Raw genomic sequence first — 12,546 nt, 5'->3', positions numbered from 1 at the left:
TTATCCAACAGAAGTTCTGAAAATTCATGAAAATATATTTGTAAGTTCTAAAGAATTTGTAAGTTCTTAACCTTTCAATTGTGTGGTTTGGAAAATATCCTTATGGGTTTTCCCTTATGTAGAATTTCCTCCACATAGCAACTAGGCTATTTCATTAGTTTCAGTAGTCATGTGTGCGTTTTTTGATTCACTTGAGAATTTAACATAAAAAGGACAGTATTACAGAAATGTGAAGTTATAAATATTACTGTCATTTTAGGATGAATGTGACTACTACCTACATTAACTCTCTTAACTTAAAAATTAGTATTACATTTTTTTATAAGTGAGGTGATGTTAGCAAAAATAAAATACAAATTTATGTGATGTGGAAAATCAGGAGGTTTTTTAGGTAGTTTATGAACAAGCACTTGCTTTGGGAACTTTTATGAACAAATGTTGAACTCCTTAATGCTGCCAAAGTCCTGTTAAGGATGACCATCTATTATAGTGCTGATAGTTCTCAACTGAAGAAACCAAGTATTTTTTCTCTCTACCATAACCAGAATTCAGTCTTGACTCTCTGAAAATTAAACCATCTGTTTAATCTTGAGTCTGCTACCTTTATAATAGAATAATGAATTCATGCCCGTTTTACCACCTCTTTCTTCTAAAATGCATGCTAACATTTTAGAGTAATATAGAATACAGATTTTCTGAGGTCTCTCTGGCTGTAGAAATGTAGATACAGTCTTTATGTAGAATATGTACAGAATAATATATATGGTTTAATTTTCCACTCTTTATGAGAAAATTTTTTTCACGCTGTGTAATTATACTCCCTTCTTTTTAATGTCATTGTGATGGAAAAATCTTCCTCTTAAAATGAAATTATTTCTGTTTCAGAGAAATAATGGAACTTTTCTAATTTTTTTAAATTATTTAACCACAGTCTATTTATATAAGGTTGATTCTATAAATAACTAGTGTTTGACTCTGCTGATTGCTCAACACCACTAACACATGGATTTTAAAGGCTTTTTCATAGCTGAGTTTTACAGATAAGGGAAGCAGAATTCCACCAAATTGAGCTGAAAATTCATTAGTGTGGTGGGAGATCATTAGCACAGCTGGGCATCCCGTTCTGCGTCTCTGATCATTGGAGCAGCCAAAATCGGAAAAGGATGCTGCCAAACTATTACTAATACTCCAAGAAGTTTGATACAAAAATTCTTGTCTGTTGCTGTGTACAGACATGGGTCTGGAAACCAATAATAGAAACATTTCAGCTGATGTGAATGATCTAGTGGCTACAAGGAGATTTACTCTTGTGCTTTTTACATTTCCTTTGGGATATGACTGTCATGTTTCTGAGAATTTTTCTTCCAGCTCTCTAATCAGAAACATCCATGCTAGGAGATGTAACCTTTTTGGAATGAAAAACAAATGCTCACTTGTTCTATTGCTCTCTAAAGGGAAGTTGTCCTACATGCCTGTAGCCATTGCGTCCACTTTCCCTTGAGAAACTGGGTATATGTGTGTTTGTTGACTAAAGCAGACATCATAGGGCCTCAGATCAAATGACATTGCTGGACAGAAGTTCTAATCCATCACATCCTAACAAGCATTTGATTGCTGTGTTAGAGAGGAGGGGGAGATTGTTCTCTTTATTTTGCCAGAAATTGGGAAAGGTGTTTGTATTTGGAAGTTAAGCCAAAGATGGTTTTGACATATATTGAAGTGCCCTGGGTTGTCACTATTGCAGGTAAGTAATTTTTTGTCTGCCAGACAGACAGTGATTCATTGTATGCTCTAAGCAGTCCTTCTGTAAAGCAACTCTTGCTAACATTCCCTGATTTAGTGTTGACTGCAGTGAGCACATTTCTAGATATCTGTTGCATGGATAGATCATAATCAATGGGGTTTCTTTTTCTCTTTTTTAAAGTAAACGTCCTTCTTTGTCTTCTCCTTTTTTCTTTTTCTGTTTCTAAATTTTCTGTAGGACCTGGGGATAACGAAAGTGGGCCATATGAAGCGAATTCTCCAGGGAATTAAAGAGCTCAGCAAGAACACCCCTTTGTCTGAAGCGTAATTATGCTGGTGCTTTTCTTAAAGAGAGAAGAGAAAGTTGCTGGAGAAGCAAAGCTGTTGCAGGCACTTGGCTGTCCTTGTAGTTTACTCTGTGGAAGAATAAGCACTGGTGTTTGTACAGGCTAGCATCTCTGAATTCTTGTGTGGTAAAGAACTTGCAGCAAGAGTACTAAAGGATTTGTGCCAAAACAGAAAGGAAAAGGTGATGTGTTCTGCGAAGACGTTGTCTTGGTGTGCAAATTGGCCAGTTTGGATAAGCCCACTTTGGTAAATCGACTAGTTGATGGTGAACTGCACTGACTGGAAAATATAATCAAGAAACGATTGCTTTGCTTACATGCAGCTCAGTATGCCTCTCTCTATGCTGCAGCAAGATGCCACTGTACAGCATGAGGTCATCTGGTTATCCTTCCGAGGTGGAGGTCTGTAAAACCTCCTGTGCAGGAGACCAGGAAGTTTGGAAGATTCAACACATGAGCCTGGCAGTGCCGCAGGTATCCAGCACTCGCTGGCCGTGCAGAAAAGGGGAGAGATACCTTGTGATACCATGAATGCAAACTATAATGCATGGTGTGCCTGCCTGAATTGTCTGTTGTTCTGTTGCATGACACATCTGATACTTTAAACACTTGAACAACTTTTTTTATTGGTTTGAATGAGATTTAATTTATTGCTACTTGAGTGTCTTTTTTTTTTTTTTTTTTTTTTAATTTTTTTTTTCCTCCAGTTTCAGGCACTTTTCTATTCTTCAGTGTTGTGTTATGCCTAAAATGTGTTCTATGGCAAAGGGTGTGTGGGTGTGGAAACTTAGCATTTGTGCCATATTCAGCAGAGTATATATGATTGAAACACTGTACAGTTAGATTTTTAAATATATCATGTACAGAAGGCTTATCAGGTAACTAACTTATGAGAATTTTTGAAAGACCGGTACCTCACAAAAACATCAGTTGGCTTCCTGCATGGAAAATGGTAAAGAATCTCCTCATGGTGCATTTCAAAGTAGTTATTCAGTTATCTTAAACATCTGTAGCATATTTGAATTTGTAGGCACTAATGGTTTTATTTATTCTATTGTTCAAAAGCAGATTTTAATATTAATGAAATTTTCTTAAAGGAAAATTTAATTTTATTTATCATACATAAGAAGATATTTAAAATGTAGCAGCTGATTTGATTTTTGTGGGGTAAACTTTTAATCATTGCTAATTAACTATTAATTTAAAAATGCATTTGTGTGCATTTCTTTTAAAAGGTATAAATTTGTTTCTTGACAGCACTCCGCCATCAGTAGACCATAAAAATTAAAAAACCCAGACTCTAAGATTTTAGACTATGCATGCCAAGATGAACCACATGCAAGATGGTAATCCATGAGTGGAAACAGTTTAAAAAAATTAAACTCATCTTTGTTCAGAAATTGCTCTAGACCAGAGTTTGTAAGGTTTTTTACACTTAACTTAAATGAAACAGGCTCATAATTTAATTTCCTGGTTAACTTTTCACAAAAGTAATAATCTAGTCAGAAAATAAATTTCAGATATCTAAAAAAAAAAAAAATCTTCTATCTAAATGTTTGAGATGAGATGAATTTGCACCACCTGCCAGAAAATTTGCACAGAATTGCTGTCTCCTTGCTGTTCCTAGCAATGTATCATTGCAGCACAAGGAAAACACTTGATTTTCTCTTAATCAAGTAGCTTTGATGTTTCTTGCACATTAAAGCATATCTTAAAATCTCTTCATGTTTCATCATGGGCAGCAGAGTAAGGTTTCGTTTGTTTTTTACCAAAACTTGTTTTCTTATGTAAAGGGATCAATGTCAAGTACTTTATCCTGGTTTTGCCCTCTATTTCTCATGCATATGACAGGAGTTGTTCCGTGGCAAGTAGACGGGACTTATCTCTTGGAAAGTAAAATCTATTACGTTCTTTGTTTTATTGGAGAAAATAAAAGTCAAAAGAAACAAAACAGGCTTAATTTGTATGGTATTGTAGTGCTTTGTGTTCCTGCTGCCGTAGGTTCAACAGGCACCACTCTGGGAGTTCAGTGGACATAATGATTGTTCTGGTAAACAAACAAAAGTAAAAGGCTATTTTCTATTATGTTTTGCATTAAAAAACCACCAAAATTACTTTGCCAAATGATATGATTTTCAGGCTGTTGTATGAAAAGCACATGCAAAAAATGGAAAGTTAGGCAAACAGTCGAAAGTTTGTTGGTTTTGGTTTTATTTTAATGTACTTGACATTCACCCCTTTAATGATGTTCAGGTGACATCTGTCAAGTCTTTGTAAGCTTTATTTCCTTTTCTGTTTGGTTCTCCATAAGCTAGACTGTACTTTAGCATGTGGGAGCATTTTAGCATATTGATGTTACAGTAGACAACATAGCTAATCTTCTGGTCTATTCAAGGACATAATACATAGCAGAACTTTCTTTCCTGATTGTAAGATACAATATCTTTACAACTTTCAGCCTTGCTGTCTGTAATGCATTAAGATGGGCTATGGAACCAGATCTCTTTAAGTCACTGTAGAGGTCTACATTGAATATATTAAAAAAATGGGACCTGCTTTTTAGCAGGGAACATGGGCAAATGTTGTTTGTAACACAACTTTCTTATGGCACTCCTCAAATTACCTCAGTAAAGGACAACTGATCAATGATCATTTTTCTAAATGACCACCAAAGAACTTAACTTTGATAGTCCTCAGCAGTTTTTTAAACATGTGAGTAGGAAACAACAAAACTGTAAGTATCATTTATGCTGTATTTATTAGATGCCCAGGAGAGCAAATTTTATGCAACTCTATGCCTTAGACTAGTGTTGGCTATGAAGTGCAAATGCATCTTACAAGGAGGCTCAAAATATTCTTACAGGGGGTTCTCTGTGGAGGTCGTGGGTTGTAATGGTGCTTAAGTGATGTGGCTTTTCTGAAGAGCTGAACACAGTGTTAGTCTCTCATGATTATTTTAAGTATTGGGGGTTTTTTCCCTACTGCTGTAAAAATCTCAGCTCCTAGAACTAAGTACATAAATAGCTACATTTTTTAATGAACTCTATTCTCCCTAATTTAATCCTGCTGTTAAAAAATGCTTCAAATCCTAATATTTCAACAAAACCAAGGTAAACACATCCCTAAAAGCAGTTATCTTTTTAGAAAACAAGATCCAGTGGAGCCTGATCCAGCATGCTAGATTTATCAAGACAATCCCTATACAAAGTTTACTGGATTAATTTTCTCCCCCAGTTAAATACATGTGATTTCCATGGTCAGTATACATTAAAGCCTGAAAGGAATGCAAAAAAATCTGCTTTTTTTTTTTGTAGTGGCTGTAGTGGTTCATATAGATGGAAAGCTCTGCATCTCAGAGAGAGGAAAACAAGGACTGCATGTTTTAGAATGGCAGCAGGTTGCTAAATGTATGTTGCTGTTTTGTCATTTTCAAACAGGATTTTCTCATTTCACTGTATTTGATTGCTGTAGCAACCTCTGATTTAGGTCATGCAAGTTTTGCCTTTATAGAGCCTCATGCCTTCTTTTTAGAAACTGAATGAAATCAAGCCAACTCATGGTTGTAGGTGTTTGGGGTGTTTTGCAATACTTCAAAGAAAAGGAGGTTCAAAAATCATTTTTTATAAGATGGGAAGTGGAAATTTTCTTTGATACATTTTTACGTCTCTCCCCTTAACCACTATTCTTTTCTTCTGAATGTCTCTTTCTTTCAAAGAAAAATGCTTTGAACTTGGAAGAACAGTAAAGTGTAAAGCATATGATCAAAAATTCCTCCCAGACTATTTCATTGCAGTGTTTCTTGTTTTGGGACTGGAGTTAACATGCTTGGTCCTGTAAAAAATAAATAGAAATCATCTTTCTCTATCCCTGCCCAAAGTAATTAATACTGCAATGCTGCATCACTGTAGTTTAAAGGAGAGGTATTGATTTTTTTCTTCCTAAATGTCCATTTTATATTTTCCTATATTTTTTGTAGAGAAATAGATAACCTGACAATTTTACTTTTAATTGAACTTGCTCAAGCTATTAATGAAAATTTCATAAAGCCTTGATAATGAAAATTACTTTAAGGGTAAAATTATCGGTGTTTTTCAGTGCATCTGGTCTTCATTTCAGGAAAACTGGCAGGAGACCCTTTTCACATGTAATGGAAAATTAATATATAAAGCAAATATAAGATGATGTTCCATAGTCCTACTTTAAAAACATTTTTAATAATATACATGCAAGACAACCCCCTCATGGTGATTCCATTTTGCTTGATGCTTTCTCTTAATGATTGCATTAGTTGTGTTTACAGCTGTTTTCTGCAGTGCTCTCTCTGTGCCCCTAAGTATTAAGTTTTTGCCTATGAGTTCAACACTTCTGGTAATTAATAATTAGCAGTGCAAAAAGACTTTGTGAAAGGTAAACTCACAAGGAATGTATCTTGTTGAGGATAACTGAGCTGGAGCAATTTGTTTAGCTTACAACCAGGAAATCATCTTGTCACTTGCATGAGTGTAAGTAAAGAGCCACAGAAAATAAAATTAAATAAGTAATTTTAAATGTATTTTTTCACCCCAGTAACTTAAGTACCTCTCAACTGGAGCATCCTGTATACATTTATAACACAGGCTGTCCTGTATTTTTGATTCTGTTCTCATGGATTGTGTGTTTTGTGGTATGATTTTCATATCATCAAGGTTTGATGCTGCTTATTCTAACTGCGAAGATTTAATGTTTGCAAGAGCTGTACATGGCTATATGTGACTGTATCACTGTTTTAAGGAATAAGTTTTTAATAAGGAAGGACTTAAGGAAGCTGAAGAGTTTGTTTGGAATTTAAACTTTGGGCAGGACTTAAAATATCTCTGCTTTTTCTTCAGTGATGAATGGTAGCATCAGCAGGGTCAACAAAACATCATTTGGTATTTATCAGTATAAAATCTTTACTGGTTGTATAAAATCCTGCATTTGTATCCAGAGTATAGCATGGAATAGATCTTTTTTACAAAAAGAAAAAAAAATTCTAGTTGTTTTCTACTACTGTTGCATTAGGTTTCATAGCTCTGTTAAGTGTTAGCTTATGTACTTGAAATGTTTGTTTCTGCCATACAGAAGCCCAGCCTTTTTCTCAGAAATTATAATCCATTTGGAAGCCATCTGGAGACCTTGAGAAGACTATTTCTGTAGCCAGTTGGAGCTAATACCAAAATTCATAGCAACTTCTGTAGGCTTAATAGTGATCATCCTCAATATTTTAACTGAAAAAATTATTTGGAAAAGTTCATGATTTTTTCAGTGCATAGAATTAATCTTAAAACATCATCCCCTTGTCATATGTAAATTAAAAAATATTAGCATTATTAACACTTCTGCAAAGAAGCAAAATGCTGATGAATACATACACAAGAGGAGTCCTGGACAAATTTTAATCAATTTACCTATAGTGGTTAAAGACCTATCACCTTCAGAGCAATCAACAGAAAATTTTTATTTGCACATGGTAGAATTACAGACATCTGTTTTATATAATTAAAGACTTGTTTCCCAGTTGACAAAAACTTGATAAGCTCTCTGATGGGATTTTGAGTTCATATAACCTATTGCTTGTATTAGTGGGGCAGAAGAAGGTGGTGCCTCATTTATGTTGAACACCAGTCATGCCTTTATTAATGTTTTTACATTGCTTCCCAGCTCCTGTGTCTGGATGAGTTCCCAGCTTCTGGCAAGATGAGACCCTTGTGTATCTCTCCATGGTTTCTATTCAGAAGTGCTGGACAGGCAGGCCAGAAAAAAGTTGTAGGGTGCTTGAGGAGAGCAAGATAGAGCAAGGCTTCAGGCTCCAAAGCTTAGCATAGCCACGGTGGACTAAAATCCTTTAAGCTATATTTTTGCGATCCCTGCTGGAAGCTCTGTCTAACAACACGAGCTACTGGACTGTCCTTGGAAAGAGAAGTGTTTGGTTAACTCTACCAGCTGCGTGAGACATTGAAAATACTGGACATTATGGTAGCTATTAGTAGGACAAGTATCCAAGTGGCCAATGAATATTTTATCCTGTGGAACAAATACTTCGTAAAAATATAATTTTTGGTATTATTCAATGATTTGTGTTAGAATTGAAAAGCTACTGAATATAAAAGTGATGTAGTACAAAGTTTAAAGTAATTTGCAACTATCTTCTTCCAAATTCATTGGAAACAAATATTTTAGGGAGCTGTGTTTGAGCCAGGTATAGCTAGACAAGAGCATGTGAACTGGAAGGTGGAAACAGGAAGAAATGAATAAACAGTCAAATTGGATAGTTTGTTTTCATTACAGAAACTGTTTGAAAAGCCAAAAATAAAATCTCCACAGTGCCCCAAATCCCTTCTATGACTTTTTAAAGGGAATTAGCATTTTAAGTCCCAGTTTTTTAAACTAAAGCATTAATTGGATTAAAAAAAAGTTTAATTAATAACCTGATAGTGCCATAATAGGGAAAGAGTTAGAGACATAACTTTGTTTTTCTCCTGGTGTTAGCTGAAGTAAGATCTCTTCGGGTCTAATTCTCTTTGCAGTCACAGTCAATTATTTTGTGAATGGAGAGACTGAGGAAAGCCATTCAAAGCTGCTTGGTCTTGCTTTTCAGGGATGGGGAGAGCACATGTGCTGAAAAGTAAGGCCTGGATGCTTTTAATGAGAATTTCAAGGATACAAGATTTTCTAGCTGGATAGTTTAGGAAGCTTTACAAGGAGCACACAGGTATGCAGATTCTCACTGTGAAGGTTCCTTGTGGCTCTCTTTTCTCCCGAGATGCCATTAGGGCATTGAAACAGGCATTTGGACTGTATGCTTATCCACATTCCAGAGGATTTTTTACAGGCATCTTTGTGGTGTCCATACTTTCTGTCTTGGTTTTATGTCTCCTTAAATCATGTACCTTGAAAAATGCCATTGTCCATACACAGCAAAAATTACCATTTTTCCCACTCAAGGAGCACAGCTTGTAAACCTGTCCTGAAATAATTGGTTTCACTAGCCACCTTTTTACATCATATCCTTTCAGTCTTAAAAGAGCTGAAACTATGGCACCTACCTGGAGCCAGTTACCTTAGGAATTTAATATGCTTGTATGTTGATGGGATCATCAAAGGGCAAGGGGATATTCACAGTGGCAGATGAGACGTGCAATAGATAGGATTTGTACATAAAGCTGTTGAGGTGCTCCAGAAAGGTGAAGGGGGCCTGATCTCTGCACTTTCCCTCTGGCTCTTTGTTGCTCTCATCACACACAAATAATTTATTGTCATATCATATTAGCAGCTTCTTAATTCATGGTGACAGCAAACCTATCAGTCACTGCTAATGAAACTTCTCACTGTCACGTCTGTCTGTCTAGAGCAGGTATCTTCAAATGTTGAGCACAGTCGAATTGTATTAATGCATTTTTAATGTAAGTTCTGGCATTTAAAAAGGTAAATTTCATCTAAAGGTAATTCAAAGGTTCTGAGAGGATCCCAGCCCAGCATGGGTGATTTCTGTCATAAGCCAGGCTTGTAACTTACATTGGTATTCCAGTCAAGTACAGCTTTTAGTTAATTCTGTAGTAACATCCACTTACATGCATGAGTGGATGCATGAAGTATACATGGAAGCATTGCAGAGATGTGACACTGTCTAGCTCTCTGCAGAACTCATATATTTGAGTCTAAATGGCAGTTTGCAGCAAAGAGCTGAAACACATGATTTCCACTCAATCCAAACCTATATTCTATTGAAAATGAAAACATCTAACATGGTTTGCACTGGTTTAGGTAAAAACTGGTGTGTGCTCAGTAATTTCTGCCCCTTGTTTCCCCTTCTTCCTGTTCATTCCATCGTCTTTGCAATCATTTAGATATTTTGGGACTTGGGCATATGCTGTGCTTTAAACAGTCCTTTAGACCCCTTGGAGATTGTTCTTGTATTTCACTTATAGCATTTATATGTAAGCCTACAGATGATTTTCTTGGAGCAAAATTACTCCTCACATAAAAGTGATCCTCAAGTTGATCATGGGGAGACTTTTACATGCCATATACCTATGAATGTCATTCCCTTGCCAGTATTTGTGTGGATGTGTGTCGTTTGTAGTTTATATGTGAGAGCACACCTGTACATAGAGATGTATATACATACCCTGGTTTTGCCCAATAAAATGATGCCAACTTATGTGTAGAGCCAAAAAAACTTAAAAACTATACAGTGCTTGAGATGCTGCATTGTTTTTATTATAGTATTTTTTATATCGGATAAATTGCAGGATGTTTACAGATGCTTATTAATATTTAACTTATACAATGGGGTGGCAGGATGTTTATGATTGTTGTCAGCTAAAGAATTGTATATGATTCTGGGTGAAATTTTGGCTTTTTTGAAATCCTTGGCAAAACTCCCATTGATCTCACTGGGGCCAAGATTAAACCCCTCTGAATCTATTGTTTACTGGCTATTTTCCTACTGTGATAATTTTTTAAATGAGTGAAATGTATTTATTTTTTTCCCAATGTGAAATCTGCAGTTTCTATTTGGATTTTTCTACGGAACCTGCAAACTACAACACAGGTGGGAATATATGCCTCCCAGAATGTACAGAATTTTTCATTGATCTGGTCCTTGAATATGTCTAAGAAAATACCTTCTGAAATAACTTTTGTAAGATGTAATACAGAATCATCTAAAAAGAGGTCACCTTTCATGCCTCTCTCCACAAAGAGGAAATGCAGGTGAATGTGAAGAAGTATTCATTGATAAATAAAAACTAGCCCTGTTTTCTCTACCTACTGATCTCAATCAGCTCACTTGTCTCTGCAGATCTGGTATGAGACACTTGAAGTACCTTATCCAAAAGTACCTTATTGAGGAAAAAAAGTCACTTAGTAAGTATGTGGCTTTAAGCTTCTCACCAAGACCTGGAGGTATCTTCAGAGCCGGTGTGTTGAATGACTTTTAATATTCCATAGATCAATTAAAAGGATGAAAATGTTTTTAAGTGGTAAGGCAAGTCAGACAGCTGCTTGACATTAGAGAAATCACTTGTCTAGAGGTAGAAGGATCCATTTTTTAATAGCACAAGAGAGGAAAAATACCATAATGCAGCGCTTCCTAAATCCCTTTCAGGGTATCTTTTAATTATGTATGCTCAAAGTGTATTCTTCTTGTAAAAAAAACATATGGCTGTGAAACAGCTAAATAGATGCATCCTAATTTCTTCATCTAAGGCTAAAATACCATTTTCTAACAAGAGCTGTCATGCACTTTGAAATACATGTGTTTGGAACAGGTAAGTTTGTATTTATCATAGATAGTCATCCCAGGGATAGTCAGACTTGTAAAATGAGGTAGTTATGTCAAGGTTATCAAAAGCTGAAGAAATAACAAAGCAGACACCTTCCTTCACGAGGCTCTCTCTGAAGACATCTGTGCAAATGCCCACCACTACTGGGAACCTTTTCCTGTAATTTCCTTTAAGAAAGGATCATATTCAGATTCCTATCCTTCCTCTTGCTAATAAGGCAGGAAGTATGCACTGTGCTTGAACTTTCTAGGAGTTTGTTGGCTGTAGAAACAGACCTCAAAAGAGTGAACATTTGAGGCAATCAGGAGGCTTGTGAAGGATACACAGGGCTCTGTCTGGGCTCATTAGTCTGCTGATGTGGATCTGATCACAGATTAGTGGGGGGAAAAACTCCAGTGGTGTTCCTGCTTCACTTGGTGGCAAGGCTCCGTGGTTGGTAGTGGGGGCAGTTGGGTGCCCAAGTGAGCAGAGACTCCTTTTGTGTGTTGGTTGGCTTTCTGCTATTCTAATCAGTACTGGAGTTCAGGACACACCTTTATTTGTCTGCAAGGCCATGTGATATCTGAGGAAACGAGGAGGAAGTGGCTGAAGGTTTGGATTCTGCCTTCGGTTTCCTGCCAGTGGAGCTGGTGTAAGACTGGGGGCAGCGTAGTTAACCTTTGAGTGCCTCACTTTCTTCACCCAAGGGAATAGGGATTCTCACCACCTCTGTACAGCCCCCTCAAGTCCTGTAGGAGAGCAGTGTTATATAAACAGCTGAGTTTTACCCACACTATTATATGTAGTAAAAATAAATTACTTCTATTCATAACACTGCAAGAATTGCTTTTCCTAGTTCCAGTTCTCTTTGATGACCTACTACATCCTGGGTAGTGAGTTTTGAAGCTTAGCAATTGCTCTAATACTTAGAATTACACACATAGCAGGCTCTGTTTGCTGCAGAAATGAGTAAAACTTTAAACTGCCTGACAAAACTTGCCAATGAAGTATATCTAACAGAGCAGGGGTGTAACTTCTGGCTTTATTTACTTGTAATAATGGTAAGGAACAGTGAATTTTGTTTGTTTACATACTGTTTACAATGGCACAGTTTTATTTTTAATATATAAAAACAATTGAGGTATTTATTGCATATACTATTTTAAAGATGT

The 12,546-nt window shown here is 36.2% G+C and overlaps 1 protein-coding gene across 1 annotated transcript in view; it reads left to right on the top strand.

Moving 5' to 3' along the window:
• Positions 1-4,214, top strand: part of DGKH (diacylglycerol kinase eta) — a 151,150-nt gene extending 146,936 nt beyond the window's left edge. The window contains 1 exon segment of the mRNA XM_066313333.1: positions 1,982-4,214. Coding sequence (XP_066169430.1) covers positions 1,982-2,071 — 90 coding nt within the window. The 3' untranslated portion in view covers positions 2,072-4,214.
• The last annotated feature ends 8,332 nt before the right edge of the window (positions 4,215-12,546 follow it).

This window comes from Sylvia atricapilla, chromosome 2 (assembly GCF_009819655.1).
Source record: "Sylvia atricapilla isolate bSylAtr1 chromosome 2, bSylAtr1.pri, whole genome shotgun sequence".
NCBI classification, from domain to species: domain Eukaryota; kingdom Metazoa; phylum Chordata; class Aves; order Passeriformes; family Sylviidae; genus Sylvia; species Sylvia atricapilla.
Note: the sequence above shows the minus strand (reverse complement) of the source record. Positions and strands in the feature narration are given on the sequence as shown.